Below are 20,530 nucleotides of genomic sequence, written 5' to 3'. Positions count from 1 at the left end.
TCATATTAAATTTTCTTTCTTTATCTAAACCTGAATAAACCAAACAAATACATTCAGCCAGCCGAGAGATGTTTTCCATTTCGCGGGAAAATCGACTAAAATGTACCGTCAGGATTTCTGCAACGCGTCCAGCGCAACGTACATTATTTCCATACGGCAGATACCATTTTTAAACTTTGCCTCAATTGGTCATGGTAGATTGTGTACACTTACGCCAAACATTATTTTGCAAAGGCTTCACCGATCCTCTGTATTTTTTATATCGGGCTGTGTAATGCCATGGTATTTTTGGAGGGTGCTAATGAGGAAAACCGAAAAGTTAGCCTCAAAATATCCCCACAGAAAACCGTCTGAAATAAAGGATAGCGGACAGCAGAATATGCGTCATAGAGTGCAAAGGATGTAATACGAACATGCAGACAAAACTCGATACGTGATGATACAGACTCGATACTCGAAGAATTTTGAGATGATCAGTTTCACCGTTTGCCTGACTACCTCAATTCATACACATTAGACATGGTATCTTGCACCAATAATGATGCTACATCGTTACATCCAGTAAAAAACACGTGGTGTCATCTAACCAGAAGTCGACATCGTCCAACTCTTGTTAACAAAAAACACCCGATTTCATCATAAAATGTCTATTCGTGTGGCGTCCATACTTTTTGTACACGACCTCAAAACATTTTGCAATCACTTGAAAATAGTATTTTAAATTAAATATGAAATGCAACCGCCGTGCTGCTGTTTCTCTGTCATTCTATGATTTGATCTTATGTAAAAAGGTTTTTCATACCTACTAAATCAAATCTTCCATATTATTGTACATTGCAAGGATGTGGCCTTGTCGATGCGATGCATTGCGCTACATGCACTGCTTTGGCCTGCCATGGTATCGTTCTTGTAAATGAAACATTAACTGAATGGGATCCTCCACAAAATGTCCATGTAAAAATAGGACACATTTAGACGAAAACAACCATGCCGATGCAAGGGTTGCTGTATCACAGTTTGCTACCATTGTGACGTCCCTCGAGAACGCGAATCCGGGTGCCTGTGTGATTGTTTGAGGAGACTTCAACCATGCGAATCATAAGACTAGTCTGCCAAACTTCTACCAACATGTTAAGTGCTCTACTCGCAAGGAAAAGACAATCGATCACGGCGACATCACTATTAAGGATGCTTACAAAGCCCTTGGACTCCCCTTGGAGAGTCGGACCATTATACGATTCACTTTGTTCCAGCTTACAGATAGTCGTTGAAGAAAATCAGACCAATAACTAAAACTATCGCAAAGTGGAATGAGGCAGCTGTATGTAAGCTACAAGGATGTTTTGCATGTACTGACTGGGACGTGCTTTGCGATCCTTGGGACATCTATAATAGTGCTGCGGTTGTCATTGATCGTATAACATTCTGCGTGGAAATATTTATCCCCAGGAAAATAGTTGAAACTTACAGTAACGATAAGCCATGATTTAGAGATGAAATCGGAGCCAAACTAATGGCTAAGCAAAAAAGCATGGCAGCAGCAGGATGAGGGAGCATAAAAGAACTTTAAATACCAAGTGCGTAAAGCCGTCAGAGCCGCAAAAAGTCGGTACAAAAAGTAATTAGAGATGGGGAATAGCACGTGGAAGGTAATTCCATACAAAACAAAATAACGGCAATTACAGGCGATGGTAGATGTTCAGAGCATTTGAATGAGATTTTTGCTCATTAAAATCGTCATGAACCAGAGTCGACCCCTGACATTCCACAGACAGAGACACAGTCCTTGGTTATCAGTGAATCGGATATCAGACAAGTATTCAAGTCCACTGAATATGCATTGGGCGAGTTGTGCATTATTGCAACACTTCTTTGCAACTGGCTTTACAGATCTTTGTTGTCCCGAACATTCTGAAAAAGTCAGAAATTGTATACCGATTCCAAAACGATTTGCAATTGCATGTACAAATGATAATAGACCTGTGGCCTTGCCGTCTAATTTGATGAAGTCATTTGAAAGATTGGTTCTTAGCTATTTGAAATCAGCCACTCCCAAGCGTCTCGACCCGTATCAGTCCACCTATCGAGCGAAAATGTAGTTATTCTCACCATTCATTGTGTGCTTCAGCATTTGGAACTCAGAATTTCTACTTATGCCAGATTACTGTTTCTTGATTTTAGCTCAGCTTTTAATACTCATTTACCATCTTCACTTATTTATGAGCTTATACAGATAGGAGTAGATTCCGATGTTTGCAGTTGGGTTTTTAGTTTTTAACTAATCGATCACAAGTTGTCCGTGTTGGTGAGAAATGCTCAAAGCCATCGTTTCTCAATACTGGAGCGCTGCGGGTGTTTGCCGACGATGCAACGTTTGGAGGATAATTGTGCGAGTGATGGACGTCATTACCGTGAGCAAGTCGACAAACTGGTTTAATGGTGTTCAGAAAAATCTTGAGCTAAATGCGGCCAAGACAGAGGAAGTGATTATATATTTCAGGTCTAGGAATCATGATGTCTTGCCTTTTTGTATCAGTGGGTAAGAGGTGGAAAGGACGTTAGTGTTCAAATTTCTTGATGTTTTTAATTCAAATTCTTTTGGACGGGATGAACATGTAAAGTATTGTGTCAGGAAGGCTTAGCAAGAAGTTTGGAGATAATTAATGCCATTGTGATTGAAAGCGTTATTGTCTATTACCATCTGGTATGGTAACATGAAATTGGCCGAAACCAAACCAAACCAAACCAAACCAAACCAAACCAAACCAAACCAAACCAAACCAAACCAAACCAAACCAAACCAAAACAAAACAAAACAAAACAAAACTAGAGGTGTTGTTTATCAACAAACACAGGCTGTTTCGGAGTTTGCTGTTTTAATCAAATCGTAATAGGAAAGAAGAATGTTTACAAAATAGATTTGATATGATAATATTACAGTTTCACGGAATACAGCTCAGTTGCCAAAATATTAGCTATACTGGCTATATATCTCTGTAGAAATTCAATTTGAAAAAAATTATTAATAAATTCTTCGAGTGCACATTTAATGTTGCATGACTTGTCTTTTGATGATGTCATCATCACATAAAGCGAACGTTCCTCTAAAGCACGCCATTTTCAAGATATCTGCAAGATTTGAATCCGATCAGACATCCACTTCAGGAGATATAGTTCCAAAACAGTGCGCATTTAACGTCACTGTTTCGGCCTGTGCCCGAAACAGCTAAAAAAACAAAAAGGAAAAAAAGAAACGAGAGGTTATCTGTTTGTTTGCCAACAGAAAAGAGGGCTTTTTAGCATTCTTTTTTACATTTGAACAACTAAGGGATCATCACATCAAGTAATTTTTCATATGTAACACCTCTCTATCTGCAAAGATTCAACCTGATAGAACATGTACTTCACGAGATACAGGGCTCTAAAGAGGGCACATTTAATGTCACGTGACTTGTCTCATGATGAAGTCATCATCACATGAGGTCAGTATTTTTCTACAGCAATCCCTTTTCAAGATATCTGCAAGATTTGAAGCCGATAAGACATGTACTTCAGAAGATATCGGGTCTTAAAGAGTGCAGGTTTAATGTCACGTGACTTGTCTCCTGATGAAGCCATCATCACATGAGGTCAAAATTCCTCTAAAGCACTCCCTTTTCAAGATATCTGCATGATTTGAACCAATTTGAATATGTACCTCAGGAGATATAGTACTTTAAATGAGGCACCATTTAATGTCACGTGACTCGTCTGCTGATGGAATTGCCATCACTTGAGGTCAATTTCCGTTTGTAAGCCTCCCCTTTCTAACCTGCCTGCAAGGTTTCAACCCAATAAGACGTACAATACAGTTTACGATACAAAACATGACACTTATCGCGGAAAAGGCGCAGATTATAGACATCTGAACAATTGTCCCTTTGGCATTCCATGCAATGCGATCTGCTCTCGGCAGCACGTGGTCGGCATTTTGCCAAGTCCCGAGTAAATGCCCTACGCAATGTGCGCCGTCTATATTGCAGGCAGATATTGGGCGTCCACACACACACAGTAGCATATGAAGACCACCTTTTATCCTAGCACTTGCTGCAAACAGAATTTTGGGGGAGGCCAGGGCCGATTTTATATGGATTTTATAAATTTAACGGGATATTTAAATATTCAAAATATAATGATAAATCACTTGGTTTTTTTAGTTAGTTTTTTTAGTTTATAGTTAGTACTTTCTGCAAGGTTGACGGCGATCAACGATTACTAAGGTACGAAAATAGTGCCTCAAAAACGTGTACAAAGTGAATGGGCCGAAATAAATCTATAAAAATCGAAAATAAATTACTTGATGACGTCATCATGACGTAATGTTTCTAGGACCATCTATGCATAAGGGTTCGTCATTGGTTTAAGTTGGATAATGATCCAAAGTTGCAAAAGCACTAAAGTGACCGGTAGAAAAAACGTGTACAAAACAAACGGGCTTTTGAGCAGAAGAAAAAGGAAGAAGAAGAAGCAGCAAAAAAAAAAAACAAAAACAAAAAACAAAAAAAACCCAAAAAACTAGAGAGAAGTGTTTGTAAACAAGTACAAACACAGAGCTGTTTCGGGACTGTTTTACCAACAAGATAAGTATTGTTGATCAAAGCTCTCAAACTAACCCAAATGCTGGCTTGAAAACGTGTACAAAGTCAAGGGGCTGAAATAAATATTGAAAAAACAAGAGTAAATCACATGACGACGTCATCATGACGTCATTTATTTACAATAATTTCTCTATCAAGGTCTTTGTTGGCTGTCACTTTGAAAACGATCAAATATCCGAAAGGGTTCAAAATTGTGCCTTGGAAACGTGTATAAAGTTAATGGGCAAAAAAACCCATTTGGAGAAACACTGCTCTTTTAAGTTCGTGTCACGTGATTTGCGCTTAAACTGAACAATTTTTATGAAATATCACTTCATATTCGGTCTCTTAGGCATATTTCAAATAAAATAACAGAGCGTAAAGTACCCGATTTCCCCTTTGTTCTTATAGTAATCTTGCACCGAAGTTAAAGACTACTTGTTCACTTGTGTTAAGTAGAAAAACGTGTACAAAACCTATGGGGAAAAATTAAATATTCAAAAATGAATATAAAATTAGGTGATGATGTCATCATGACGTCATCCCTTTGCAATAAATCTTGCATCGGGGTCTTCGTTGGCTATCACTTTGGGAACGATCAAAATCTGCAAAGTTACAAAATTGTCGCTCAAACACGTGTACAAAGTCAATGGATCAATATGGGACAGTTTTTTGACAACTGAAAGCCCAGGCAGGTGTGACCATAATTCTGCAATAGCGCCCTCATAGCCTGATATAGGACAGTCCGAAAACTGTGTGCAATCTGTGTACAAAGTCTATGGGGGAAAAATTAATTCTTAAAAAATCAATAATAAATAAACTACTGAAGTTATCACTGTGAATTTCTTCTAGGACCGTCCTTGGATGATCACACAACTATCCTCCAAGTTTGAAATTGTTCCGATTTTCCTAGGTGCCGAAGTGTAGGGGTAGAAGAACTTGGCTGAAGATGAAGAAAAAAAAAGGAAAAAACAGAACGATTACAATACCTGGTTCGGCTGAACTGCCGAACCAGCTAAAAAAAACCCAGAACGATTACAATACCTGGTTCGGCTGAACTGCCGAACCAGCTAAAAAAAAAGAATGCCTTTTTCGCAAAATTGCGAAAAAGCAAGAAAAAACAGAACAAAAAGAATGCCTTTTTCGCAAAGTTGCGAAAAAGCCCACAAGAGCTGTTTTGGCCGACTGCCGAAACAGCTGAAAACTGGCTCATGTAGTTGCTACTGCTTTCAGGATAATCGGTGTTGGAATGAATCCAATCGAAGAGATCTATAGCCAGCGAACTCTTCAGCGAGCTAGTGCAATAGCTGCAGATGATTCTCATCTTGAAAATGCACTTTTTCAGATAGGGAAACACATAAACAGATCGCTTGGGGGCGAACAAAGAGGATGCAACTTTCTTTTTTAACACAGCTGTATGGTATCTTATTGGAAATTTTTAAGTCTGCAGCAACAATTAGGTATACAACAAGGACAGGCCTTACCGGAAATTTTAACCATTTAATATTTGCTTTTTATTACTATTATCGTTAATTAGAAGATTTTACTTATTTATACTTTTGTGTGTAATTATGGATGCATCAAGTGTTAGTGTATTTAAAGTAAGCAATCAAATGGATTTTAGTACTTTATAATGCATATTTAACAATGATAATAAATAAATCACTCCAGTGAAAGTGCTCCAGCAACAGCAGGAGTTAATAAATACATGAAACAACAGCAAGAGCAGATTGGAAAACAAGAAGAACTAGAGGAATGCGGTTGTGATGTAAGCATCATTTGTATATTTTGTTTGCTATTTAATTCCAAGAAGACTAATCTTTTACAAAGGGTGATTCCCACAGTCCCAGTCATCGGACCAGTCCTTGCTTTTTTCTCGGACCGCTGCGGGACACAGGGCACTTGTGCCATGGTAGTAGCAGCAAGTGTGTCTACTTATGTAGTATCATGGAGCAATTAAACAATATAATAGATCCATGGTAGTATGCACCAGGGCAAAGGTCACTGCATACAAATTATATCAAATGATCTTACTTGTGAATAGCGCTACTACTTCATATCTGGCTCTTAAATACAAATCGTGCTAATCTGCACGAGTATCAGAAATTGGTGAATTGAAATTTACGGTTTTTCTGGAGAATTTGGAAGTAATTGGACTTGATTTAGTTCCAGAAATTATGACAGGAAGATAGTAGTATGCATGCAAATTCGTATACATAGGCCTGTAAATCGTGAAAAACTGATAAAAAATCTATCAGGTCATGATAGCGTCACTTCCGGGACGGACTGTTAACAAAATGAGTGAATGTCATAACGATCAGACATTGCCCAACGTGTAGAATTGGAAATCGTACATTATGGTGACGTCACCATGACGTCACAAGATTTTCCAACTTATGGATATCTAATAGACATGCTGGAGGTAAAGCAACCGAATTTTGAAAAAAAAATGTTTTGTTCAGGAGATTTACAAAAAAGAATGTAAAACATCGGATTTTTCTCTTAATCATGATGTCTCTCTTAACCCCATTAATACCAACTTGTGTACTTTGGAGAAGTTCTTAACGTCAAAAAATCCGGTCTTCTGTCGCGGGTCATGTTTTTACTTAGTAAAAATCACCCTAACGTATATCCTCCCACCAGGTGCATCGTCGTGTATAAATAGGTATTGCGCAATCACGCATTTATCGCCTTCTTAATCTCTCTGTTTTCTCAAAAAAACTACAACAAACCGTCAGTGAAATTTTTCATTGTTAGAACTGTAAAAGAAGGTATTTTGAAGGGTCTCTTGAAAAGTGACCTATATACTTCACCATCGCAAACCAGAGAACGAAAACAATTGCTGCTTCGGCAGTGTAGCCAAAGGCTGCTAAAAATCACGGCCTTGCTTCTACTTGCTTCGGCCTTGCGTGTACAAGGATAATTCCAGAAATGGGTGGGACAGTGGTACTCAGCCCGCCCCTGCGTCAAATGGTCGGCCTTAGTTTCAGTGTTTTTATTGTTGGTGGCCCATGGAGGTAGGAATGCCATGGACAGCTAGGGCACATTCGTGCTGACTGCAAACTGCGAGTTATTAATATAATAATAAAATAATTATTTGTGTTAATTATTCATTTTTATTGATAATGTTCCGGTTGTTCTGTAGCATTAATTTGCTACAGGGGAAAAGCTCTGAGGCTTGTATTATACAGGCAAGTGTCTCTACAAAGTGTTTGTTGGACAGTGGGGCCGAAGCTTTCTTGTTTATCTCTTTGTTTTATAAGAGAAATCTTGAGGGCAAAATTAATGGAGTTGATTTAATTGGGTATGATATCCATGTATCGAGCGCAGGCGGCGAGTCAATCCTATTGAAGGTACATAGAGGTCCCCTGTGTTGGCAACATACGCGCGCCCGCACCACCCGATGGATTTGAGGGTGAGATCGCAGTCGTTGATTCTTTGAATGGTGATTACGACAGTAATGCGGGATTGAGGGAGTCCTGTAGAGTGTATGACACGTGAGATTACAGAAGGAAAAGTGGTACACGTCCTTGTTGCAGATGCTTGCATGAAAATGGTAACAAACTCAAAGCTGGCAATTGTAACTACTGTTGCACCGATGGTAGATCTGGAGCTCGTGGAGAAATCGGATGGGATACACGTTGCCGTTAACTAGGTACTTTTGCAAAGCGCAACCGATACGGATTTCAAAATCCCTGTGGGAAAAGAAGATGGTGAAAAGATAAAACACCAGATCAGGTGACCTAGGTTTTCGGTGATGGTTCTCACTATATGTTGCCGCCGGGGCTGGATTTGGGTTCCTGTCTCTTGAAAGGAGAGGATAAGGATGATGGTTTTCGCTTGATACACTTAGCTCAGTGTTCTCCTAAGAATCAATTTTATTTAGGGGCTTGTGATAAGGTGTTGCATTAAATTCGCAAAAGGGACGAGGTTCCCATAAACCCGCCTTATAGGAGGATCCCTTCCCACTGCCTAGGAAAGGTTCGGGACATGATCCCAGCGAAACACCATACCATACCAATCCATATCATCTGCTTTTAAGCAATAAAGTTGTAGTTTGGGTGAATTACGACGGTTAAGGCATTTCCTGGTTGAAAAGACTTGGGGAATACAGTTTTCAGTAGGAAAGCCCAACACAGGTCTTTGGTACCGTTTATAATTATTTGCGAGATTGTTAATTTTGTTTTTTTGCCTTTACTAGAAACAAGGCTACCGATCAAGTCGTCAGGATCGGGTCTTTGGAAAGTCGTGGGGCGTCTAGTTCCCCAGGAAAATGAACTTGACGCAGGAAGAAATTAATGATGCGTACATGTACTATACTAAACGAAGTAGTTAACAGCTGGTTTAAATAGTGTTTAATTAATTAAGAGATAGGTAGATAATTTTTTTCTTTTAATACGTTGTATAAGATGACCTTTGTTTTGTTTGGACTTAGCTTTGTGCAACGACTCGGCAACAAAAGCGATTTGTGTTCGAATTTGAATTTGACCACATCATGGTGTCCGTTCACTGTTTTGGGGAAGGTCGCTTGTCCCCTTTCCGGATCAAAGCAAATGGTAATTTGTATTATGAACGCCTTTGGAGGATTAATCCAAGAGATTAATCAATCACCTTAGGACCAATGACTTTTGCTCCCAGAGAGTTGTGCGAGAGTTGTACATCAAAAGTTTGTTGAGCAAGAAATGGTATAAAACCAGAAATAATTACTTTCTTGCCAATACTGCCTCGTACCGGGGGCATGCGACGCCATCAGGTTGACCTGGAGACACTAGTCGGAGTTAAACATGTTAATTGTAGAGGGTACATTCGTAGAGGATGGCTGGTGGCTCTTAAGCCATAGAGGGTTGAAACACCCAAGATGCAATTTGGATGGCGTACATATGAATCGGTACGGGGAGCATCAGTATAGGAAGACCCATCGGTGACTTGGATTTTTCCAGGCTCACTTGTGGTTAAAACTTCATTTGAATTTTTTATTGTTGTTTTAGCTGAAAAAAGATAGAAATGACAATGTACTTGTTGTGATAGTAACAAAACTAGGTAAGATGCTGTTACTCAAAAACTGTTTGAAAGACGACCACGTCTCCAATGGTATGTACATAAGGTTTGTAAGATTTTGTGTTTGGGCATTGATAATGATCCTCTTTACAGTGTTTCAGAAAAGTTAAAACACATTTAAAACTACATCACATAAATATTCATGAGCAAATTGAAGCGCGTCATTGGCCCATTCCACCTCGCGTCTGGGAAGCAGAAATCATACGCAACCAGGTGACGTCATAGCGGTGAGTATCTATACCGCTACCTTGCAGTAGTTTTTCTGGTAGCATAAAAAACCCTCTCTAACCCGCCGCGTAAATATGTAGTCAGTGTGAGAAAGTCCCTCAGTGTTGGATGACTGCGCAGTAGTTGGTAAGGCGCCCTCAACGGGTTTGCTCTTTTTCGCACCATACATTCCGTTCTTAAATCAGATTTACCAAACACAGTTTCAACCAGCATACCTCCAAATTTGCCCTTACCATGCGTTTAACTGACAATTGTGAGTACAGCTGTATATTCTTTAGAGTTTATAGTATAAGATCATCTAACGATTCTTGTGTTAGTATATAAAATAGAGGAGTTTAGTGTACAAACTTTAGCCTTAATTGGATATAATTGTTGCAAAGTTACAAATACATTTATGTTGTCGTTTAGTTGGCAAGGGTACGTACATTCCAGTAAATTTATCAGTGTTATTTTTCTGTTTATTCCCCAGACACCATGGTTTCCTGTTCCATATATTTCCAAGACTTCATCACTGGTTTCAGCTCCACCCCTCCGTTTACAAAATCACAGTTTCCCCAAGATTGCTAGGGTAACCTGGTCTATTGCAAGTCACCACCCCCTGTTCTCTGATTATCTGGGTATCATACACAGACGGTTTTCTTCATTAAACCAACATTTTCATCAGTTTAATCGCTGCGATAGAGTTGTTGGTCCTCCCCCTTTCGAGCCACGCCTCCCTTTTCAAGTGAACTTTGTCAATTCTTCTCATGGTCTTTCGAACCCGATACTCACACAGCGACTCATGGATGACCTAGAGCGAGGAAAGAAAGAACTGCCAGACGCGGCATCTACACATCCCATAAGGGAATGAAGGATTCTGGAGCATCTTCATGACTTTGTTGTCGGCTACAATACCCAGTCCAAGTTCAGAGTTGATGAAAATGAATACAAATTTGATTCATGCTCAGATAAAGTCTCTATAGCGCCAAGTCACCATTTGCCAATTACACTGAGCAGTGCTCAGGAAGCCAGGCTGCAAGAACAGAAGAAAAGACGACATCTGGAGGAGATGAAACGTCAGCTTGAGGAAGAGAGCCAACCTCAGGCTGATGATGAGTTGAGGAGACTTGATGATGCCGCATATGAGGCATGGAAAGCTGCTGAAGAAGAGGCACTTGCAGTCATAAGACGATCAGATAAAATTGAAAGAGGGGCCCAGCGCCGGCGAGAACAGCTGAATACACAACTTTCCAGAAGACGACTGAGAGAGGCTGAGCACGAGCTACAGAAAGCCCAGCTTATTACGGGCATGACCAGTGAAAATCCACAGCAATCAGGTTGACACCTTGCCTCAATCACACACACCTCAACCATAGGTCTACACTGTGTCCCCAGAAGAAAGGGAACAATCCACACCCAACGAGGCCCATGCCGAGTCACATGCCACATGCAGTGAAAGTCACCTAATGACATTTACCAGTTCTGTAGCTACCACATCTGTGACCTTTTCACCTCAACGTGCTGCAAGACCTGAATCTCAGTTACCAGCTACACCAGCCGTAGCCCCTTTTCCTCTGGGTGGCATGTCTCCTTCGCCAGGTACAGCTCTGAACCCTGCACCACCAATCCCCAGTGTGCCACCAGTAGTTGGGAAGCCATTCCCCACCCTGACATCGCACCTAGCTTCACCAGTCATGCCAAACATGACGGAGCTATCGATTACCTTATCCTTTGGCCTGCATCGTCCAACCCTATCACACTTCACCACCGGCAAAGAACGTGACTTTGCACTCCTAATTATGGCCCTGGACAATCTTGTTAATGTTCATCCGCACCTCACCAACAGTCTAAATATCAAATTCTGCTTGAGCATCTGGGGGGCAATATCCTGAGTTTGGCTGAGGCATATATGCATGACCCAAAACCCCAGCAGCACTCCGAGCCCTCAAAGACAAGTACGGTCAACAACGCAAGCTTTTCCAGAGTGAGATAGGCATGATCATGAACATGCTTCCTGTCAAGTTGGAGACCATGTGGCCTTCGACGACTTTGCGCTTTCGGTCCAGTCACTAGTTTGAATGATCCGCTTCCTAAAAGAGAAACTCAAGTGCGGTTCCCATGTGGACCGACTGATCTGCAAACTACCAACAGGATATCGTGATAGATTCGTTGAACACCGCATCAATCGGGGCATTCTGAAAGCAGACACTGACCAAACCTATACCCTAAACCACCTTGCTCACTGGTTGTAAGTACAGTCGTGGGCAAAGCGGATAGCTGGTCAAGCAGCAACAGTCTACAAAGAAGATAACCCCAGACAAGAGAGGAAAGACAAGTTTCCCCGCAAGAAAGGGAATCAGCCTACCGTTTTTTTCATGGCTGATGACAGAAAACAGACAACGGAAAGTTGTCTTCACAACAGTCACCATCAAAGGACAAACGTAAACCCTTCTGTCCACACTGGAACAACCATAACCACTACTTGAATCGTTGCGCTGAATTCAAGGCGCTCAATAACTGGAAAATAATCGAATGGATGAAGGAAAAGTCTAGAAATGGAAATGTGGGCGCAAACATCAATCTGAGAAAACGATACAACACCTGCAAGTAGATCCACTTGACTGTACTGCATGACGCAATTTAGCAAGGAGCAAGCAGAATCTACACTGTCAGAATGACCACCTAGATGGCTTACCTTGACCGGCCCCTGCGTTCCCATTTAAAGGTCGCTCCACAGTCCTGCTGGTAAACTCGAGACATATGCTGTACTTGACGATGGCTCCATGTGAACAATGGTGCTCAACCATGCAGTCCAGCAACTCAACCTCACCGGGAAGAAAGACTGCATTTTCCTATCAACAGTTCAAAGATTGCCTTTTCAATGTGAAGGGTAATCGGTCAATCTCCAAGTGTCTACTAGGGATCCTCCTGACACCAAGTACAACATTAAAGGAGCTTTCACCGCTGACAGTTTACGCCTGTCAGAATATACCTATCCAGTTACAGCTCTTCAGAAGCGTTGGCCTCACTTACGTGGAGTTCCACTGCCTCTGATCAGCAACGCAACTCCCTTGATCCCGATTGGCTCCGACTACTTTGACCTTATCACCCCTCAGCAACCTGGGAAATTCGGCCGCAGTGGAGCACCAGTGGCTGTATGCAACAAATTGGATTGGACATTTCAGGGGCCTGCTGGAGTCACTGGAGAAGTGAAGAAAGTAACACTGTGCAAGAGCCCCAGCTGCCAAACCCAGAACAATACTGCAGCTGGAATGATCTCATCGGGGCTGCCAAAGAGTTTCACGACGCAGCGGCAACTGCTGACATATCTCCTTCAACATTGGTCGAGCGGGAAGAAGTCATCGAGACCAAACTTTTGCTTCAGGTACAACTAGACTGCTTCCCACAGTAAGTCCATGCTTTGATGCAGAACAAGCAGTTGCATTCTGGGAGCAGATTAGCGCAGCTCAGCCCTGAGTATGTTGGAACTTCTACACTGATCAGAGTGGGGAGGCGATTGTGACAGTCGAGGACCTCCCATACGAAGTTAAGCATCATATCACCAAGCTTCTGATCCGAGACTACGATCAACGACTCCTTCATCCTAGGGCTGGACGTGTTCTCGCCAAATTGTGACGGAAATTCTGGATCCTGAAAGGCCGAAAGGCAATTCGTCAGCACCAGCACCAGTGCAACGATTGCTGCAAGTGGCGCAGTAAACCAGCAATTCCTAAGATGACAGACCTGCCCCCTTCCAGTGTCCGTCTCTTCAAGCCAGCCTTTTTCCGAACGGGCGTTAATTGCTTTGGGCCAATGACGGTTAAGATTGGTGGACGCACAGAGAAGAAATGGGGAGTCATATTCAAGTGTATGACGATACGTGCTTATACACTTGGATTTGCTGGAGAGCTTAGACACAGATGCGTTCCTGATGGCCTTTCGCCGTTTCACTTCCTTAAGGGGTAAACCTTATGAAATCCTGTCTGACTGTGGGACCAACTTCAAGGGTGCAGAAGCAGAACTACGAAGTGCTTTTGCTTCCATGGCTCCAGATCTAAGCAAACAGCTTTCTAACCAAAAGATGCGATTCCAGCTTAACCTGCCTTATGCTCCCATTCGGCGGCTCCTGAGAGAGAGAGAGGTGAAGTCGGCCAGGGCTGGATTAAGAGCTGCTTTGGGACACCAGTCGGTTACAGAACCAGTACTTTGAACCGTCCTAGTTGAAGTGGAGGGGATTCTCAACTCAAAACTGTTAGGTTACGTCTCTCCAGATGCCGCTGACGTTGATCTGATGACCCAAAACATACTTCTGATAGGGTGGCTAGATCCTACTCTTCCACAGGTCGTCTACACCTCCAAAGAATCCATGGGACGACATAGTCAGGTGCTTGCCAACCAGTTCTGGTCTCACTTCATCAAATCCTACCTTCCCAGTCTACAGAGTTGGCAAAAGTGGCAGACTGAATCCAGAGACCTTTGGAGACGTCGTCATGGTCGTCGACCCCCGGCTGGTTAGAGCTCAGTGGCCAGTGGGGAAGGTATGTGAGACACATTCTGGAACCGATGGGCGTGTGAGAGAGGTCAAGGTCCGAGTCTGTGACACCAGACCAGTCACCCACCTGATCCGTCTGCCAGAATGCAAGGACGAGGATAACTGCCCCTCTGAGGACCACCCAGAGACTGAACACTAACTTCAGACTTTCTTGGTTTCACATTTAATACCTAAATGTGGGGGCGGCTGTGAGAAAGCCCCTCACAGTCGGATGACTGCGTAGTAGTTTGTAGGGCACCCTCAATAGTTTGCTCGTTTTTGCACCATACATTTCGTTCTAAAATCAGGCTCAACAAACACAGTTCATACCAGCATACTTTTAAATTTGCCCTTACCGTGTGTTACCGACAATGGTGAGTACAGCCGTATATTCTTTAGTGTTTATAGTATAAGATAATATAGTGACTCTTGTGTTAGTACATAAAATAGAGGAGTTTAGAGTACAAACTTTAGCCTTTATCGGGGATAATTGTTGCAACGTTACATGTACATTTATTTTGTCGTCTAGTTGGCACATGTACGTACATTCCAGTGAATTTATTAGTATTATTTTCTGTTTATTCCCCAGACACCACGGTTTCCTGTTCCATATATTTCAAGGCTTCATCACTGGTTTCAGCTCCACCCCTCCGTTTACAAAATCACAGCTTTCCCAAGATTGCTAGGGTATCCTGGTCAATTGCACCCCCCTGTTCTCTGATTTCTGGGTAGCATACACAGACGGTTTTCTTCATTAAACCATCCTGCTCATCATTTATTCGCTGCCATAGAGTTGTTGTGTTACCCCTTTCGAGCCACGCCCCCTTTCAAGTGAACCTAGTCACTTCTTCATAGTCTGTATCATGTAATCTTTACGGAACCTGTCTGGAGTTGTATCCTTATAGCTGTGACTAAGTGAGAAGAAAAAGGAAATAAAAAACCTCGGAATATTTCTTGCTGGTCGCTCTCGAAATGATTTATTTCTAACTAGGCTCAGAACAGAATGAGGAACATGTACTGCATCCGATTATTGGACAACCGTCTAAAAAAGACGATAATTTCTAGTGGAAATTTCAACTCGTTGAAAATACTGTAAAAACTAAGGTGGAGACGTAAAAACTAAAAGGGGGGAACAAGGCTACCAGAGGATGACGGGTCTGCCAGAAAATTAGTGAGCGGAAAGATCTACAACATTCCGAGCTTCTTATCGGCAGTTAAACAGTATGATACTCCTGAAGCTAGTCCTGCACGACTAAATTCCTGTCGGCCGCAGCCACCGGTCAGGACTCCGGTCAGGGAGAAGAGCACTCTTCTCACCCCTTTTGCGCTGCACCACGCCCTAACCTGCGTATGCTTGGCTAGGCATCGACAATACACAGTTTGTCCCGGGATATGTAAGGAAGAAATTCCTATTACAAGTACATGTGGGAAAGTACGTACGTAACCAAATGAATTCGCAGTGTGCGATATTTGGTTGGTTACATAACTATTACAGTAAAGACCCAAAACGTATGTCAGCACCAGACTATTGAAGCCCTGTTTCTATGAACATATGCAATCCACTATTATTACATGGAAATGTAAAAACGACGCGAGCGTCATGAGGTAGTCAAGCTGACCTACACCGAGGGATCAGTAATTCCCACTACTTCCCCTCAAACCATGCTGTATTTATATACTACCATCTATCTTTCTTTTGCCGCTTTGGGGAGCACTTCAACTCGGGGCAGATAGGCCTACATCCACAGACATATAAACACACAGACCGTCCGCCTTGCATATATAACCACGATTTTGCAAAGTATGGGCAAACAATGGGCGGAACGGTGGATGACAGCGCGTTCAGTGCGCATTACGCGCAATGCACTTATATTTCCTGTATTTGGTTACATAATTATGTTTCCAAATACGTTCACCTTTTTGCTCATCGGTACTGCTATCTCATCTTTCAACTGTTGCAATCGCAGTAATTAAGTAAATATACGGTAAATTACCTACACCGAGGCGCGACTTTACCCATAGTTTGGATTTTAGTCGGGCGCCGCGCAGATTATCAAAAACCCCTGTAACCCTTAAACGCATAGACTTGGCGGCCTATGCATTTATATGTCTGTGGCTTACATTTGTATACCAGCGTATGGTGACGCTCATAATGTCCTATCAAGGTCTAAAAATCACTATGTCTCGGGGCAGGTTGGCGGGGGTCACGGGGTCATTGCAACAGGTGACTTGGATACGTTGAAAAACATTCTTATACTTTTGAGGACTGGTGAATAGCGGGAAAGAAAGATGGGGTGAAGACGGAAGTGGTAGTCGGACAGCAATAGAATAAAGAGGAGAGACTGCTGAAGGCCTAAATAGCTGCTGGTGTGAATAACCCCACTGATTTGCAACCCTTGCTCAAAACAGAGCGGAAATATAAAGCATATTGCTACACAGAATTTGCTTGTATGTGATCGTCAGTCGATGACCATATATTCAGACTGTACTGTCATCTACCAACCCTTATATATATATATAGATAGATAGATAGATAGATAGATAGATAGATAGATAGATAGATAGATAGATAGATAGATAGATAGATAGATAGATAGATAGATAGATAGATAGATAGATAGATAGATAGATAGATAGATAGATAGATAGATAGATAGATACACATTTGATCCCTCTGTGTATGACCCTCTTGCCGCCCCTCTTACCACTAGCAATCAATTTCATACTACTGTTCCAGTGCCGAAACGCCAGTCAACAGCAATATAGCCAAACACTAAGTGACCTCTGCTGTGTGCTGCAGTGATGGCTGGTTAGGGCTGGGGAATGGATTTTGACATTTGTTTATTGTTAGCATGTGGGTGGTGAACCAAGAAGTGAATTGCCAGAATGCTTCAATTTAACCTGAGTATATGCAGGGGAACCTCATTCGTCTATTTAAACCATAGAGGATTGTGTCCGCCAAACACAGATATTTACATGAAGTAAGCACATATACTGCTTTGCATCAGGTAATTCAGTGAAGCTTCTGGGCATCATTATTCAAGATGATCTGAAATGGAAATCTCATGTGCATGAAATAGTCTTTTAGACCCTTACGCAGACTATATACGCTGTATTTTGAAGAGAATCTATGTGTCTCCGACTGACCTTCTTGCTGTATAAATATACGTATTATATAAGACCTATTTTGGAATGGGCCTGGAGCTGGACCAAGAGAGGATGCTATCTCCTTTGGCAACGGAGGATCCTTTGTTACTAACTGCTCAACGCTCGTTCATCAACGTCTAATAAAAACATCGCTGCTACCAAAATGAACACTCCCGACCAATGCAGCTCTTTTTCAGCGATGAGGGAGTGCTTCTGTTCGAGGTGGGTAGGTTTGTCAGTTCTGGCACAACTCACCCAGTAAACAACGTACTATCTCAGAAATTTGTGTGTATTCACAAGCTTGTCTGTAGGGTTATTCTTTGGTATCAAAACTATCAGAGTTATTCAAAGAAATACGAAAGGGCTGTGCATCACCGTGATCGGGATATTGACAAAAATTTAATTATACAATCGGTGGTCTGGATTATCCTGTTACCGAGCTTTCGGTAACTGGGTACCTTTGTCAGGGTAAGCAGATTTTGTTCTGAATGAAAGCAGAAAAGTCCACCTTCATTCAACCTGGATGCAGCGTTTCAAGTTCGAAGATAACGCACTGCTCCAGTTCCTTATGCTGTACATCTGATGACGCTTTCTGCAGGATGCAGACGCTTACGTCAAGTATGCAGTGCTGCGCAAAAGGGCTGCACGACAGTGAGACTTGGTGTTTGTTGCCACACACTGCGCAAATGTTCGGCGAAGCAGTCACCAAAAGCGGTCTCTGCGATGTACAGTTTACCACAGCGACAACACGTAATGCAATGAACCGTAAACCTGGTAGTGCATGTATGATTCCCGCGTACTCTGAAGGTACCACGGGACCGGCGACCAATGGGCTATTCACTATGTAGGAGGCAGTAGTGAATCCAGAAGGCACTTTTTGCTTCTAGAATTTGGAAATAAATTGTTAAATTCCCCAAAATGCAGACAAATGCTCCCATCCTTGAAACTAACTAGTGCTGGAAGATATTTACGGAACAAAACCTCATCCAGACTTAATATTCCGATCAGCAGAACTGAGAGATACGAGAAATCCATCATTCCAGCTCTTTCCAAGTTTTCAGGACTACTAATACTGCGTAGTTTTAAAACATGTACAGAACCTGTGGAGAAAACTGCAACTTTAATCTCATGTCACGTGACCCCTGATGACATCAGCATAACGATTTTCTTTTGACCGCCTCACGGGTTGATGGACTACCCATGCTCCCAATACAAAGTCATTCAGATGTATGAGTGCACAAGTCTTTGACTTCATAAAAACGTGCACAAAACCTATGGAAAAAACTGCAGCTTAAAAGTCATGTCAAGTGATTTGCATTCATGTTGAAAAAAATTATGAAATATTATTTAATATTTGGACTCTTGGGTATATTCGGAATCAAACAAGACGATATACGATTTTTCTTTCGTTCTCATAGTAATCCTCAGCCGAAAACCAGGAGTACTCTCATTAAGATCGATAATATTGCGTAGTAAAAAAACGTAATGAGAACCTACGGAGAAAAATTAAACATTGAAACTTAAAAAATGAATCGCGTGAAGACGTCATTATTTGAGTATCTTCTTAGCCTTTGGGTAGTTCCTTATTATAACTTTAATGATTGCTAGGTGACGAAAATGGTGCCTCGAATCTGTGTACAAAGTCTATCATAAAAATTTAATATTCAAATGTTAATAATAAATAAGTCGATGATGTCATTACGCCACATTTCTTAAAGAACCGTCCTTGGACAATGTTTTAACAGTCTACCAAGATTGAAGTCGATGGGATTTATTATGGTACCAAACTCGATCGGCTGAAGAAATAGTCTGAAAAAGGAAAAAAAAACTTTCAGGAAAACAATATCTATTTCGGAAAGAATAAATGCCGAAACAGCTAAAAATGTGCGTCTATTTGTAACGGTGTAGATTTATTGCCGTGGTGGCCCGCAGGGCTAAATAATACAGCCTCTATGGTTCAAACACAGAACATGTTGCAAGCCTTGAGCTTTCACTACATTTTCAGAAAACTTGTTTCATGCCAGACTGCACCATGACCCCACACAGAAAAAGTTCCAACTTGGGGAAAGGCAGTAGAAAGAAGAAAACTGATAATTGAAAAAGTGCTCGTTATCGGAGACTCACATATCCAAATTGAAGTGCAGATCATTCCTGCCCTGAATATGGTGCGCGTGCGCCTCGAAGCCAGTGGACACATAATGACGTAATACCTATCGACCGTCATGGCGGCGAGTGTGGTGCATGTAGCCTGAACAGACACCTGTGATAAAACATGATAGGGTATATTTACGTGAGTTCATGAGCAAAACAAGTGTAAACGACTTGAGTACGTATAATTATGATAGATTCACAGGCGTGATTATGTATGTTCAATATACAATGATGATAATGATGGTTCTTTTGGACGTGAGGGTGGAACAGTTACGATTGTGTGATGGAATAATCATGATGACGGGCTTAGTAGTGACCGCGATTATGTTGATGGTACAGGTGATGTTGGTGGTGACTCTGGCAGAATGCTTTTTGTAATTATGTAGGTGATAATGGTAAGGGTCATAGGTGGTGAAAAGGGTGGCTGAAAAATGGCCATATAAATTCTAGTGTTGAACATATCTTGATACCAACAGTCTGGGCTTAATTTCAAAGAAAACGCCGATGATCGTAACAGAAATTTCAACTGAATTATTTCTTTCATCATTGTCGGCCTACTGTTGCCGATAGATGATAAAGCAACTGTTACATCTCAACCCTGAAATGTGAACCCCAGTACACGGAAATAATGTTCAATTTGATTGGCACCCCCTGATCAATTTTCACAACCAAGTGGGAAAACGGGCCAATGGCTGGAGAGAGTAAAATCAGCAGGGTTCACAAGGTAGATGTCAGTCTTTTGGTATTGGAAAGTAGCATAAAAGATAAAAAACGACACGAAACGTACTGAGCTGTTTCGGGAAACTCTTTCCCAGAAAGG

The 20,530-nt window shown here is 41.7% G+C and overlaps 1 protein-coding gene across 4 annotated transcripts in view; it reads right to left on the bottom strand.

Annotated features, from left to right (window-relative positions):
• Positions 1-20,530, bottom strand: part of LOC110990465 (G protein-coupled receptor 54-like) — a 218,528-nt gene that overhangs the window by 7,779 nt on the left and 190,219 nt on the right. For all 4 annotated transcript variants that reach the window (XM_087137221.1, XM_087137220.1, XM_087137223.1 and 1 more), the window contains one exon: positions 19,684-19,819. In XM_087137221.1, coding sequence (XP_086993347.1) covers positions 19,684-19,819 — 136 coding nt within the window. The remainder of the gene's footprint in view (positions 1-19,683; positions 19,820-20,530) is intronic.

Source organism: Acanthaster planci, linkage group LG05, assembly GCF_054643075.1.
Source record: "Acanthaster planci isolate LZ-2023a linkage group LG05, COTS_SCS, whole genome shotgun sequence".
NCBI lineage: Eukaryota > Metazoa > Echinodermata > Asteroidea > Valvatida > Acanthasteridae > Acanthaster > Acanthaster planci.
The sequence above is the reverse complement of the archived record's forward strand: the minus strand, read 5'-3'. Positions and strand labels throughout refer to the sequence as shown.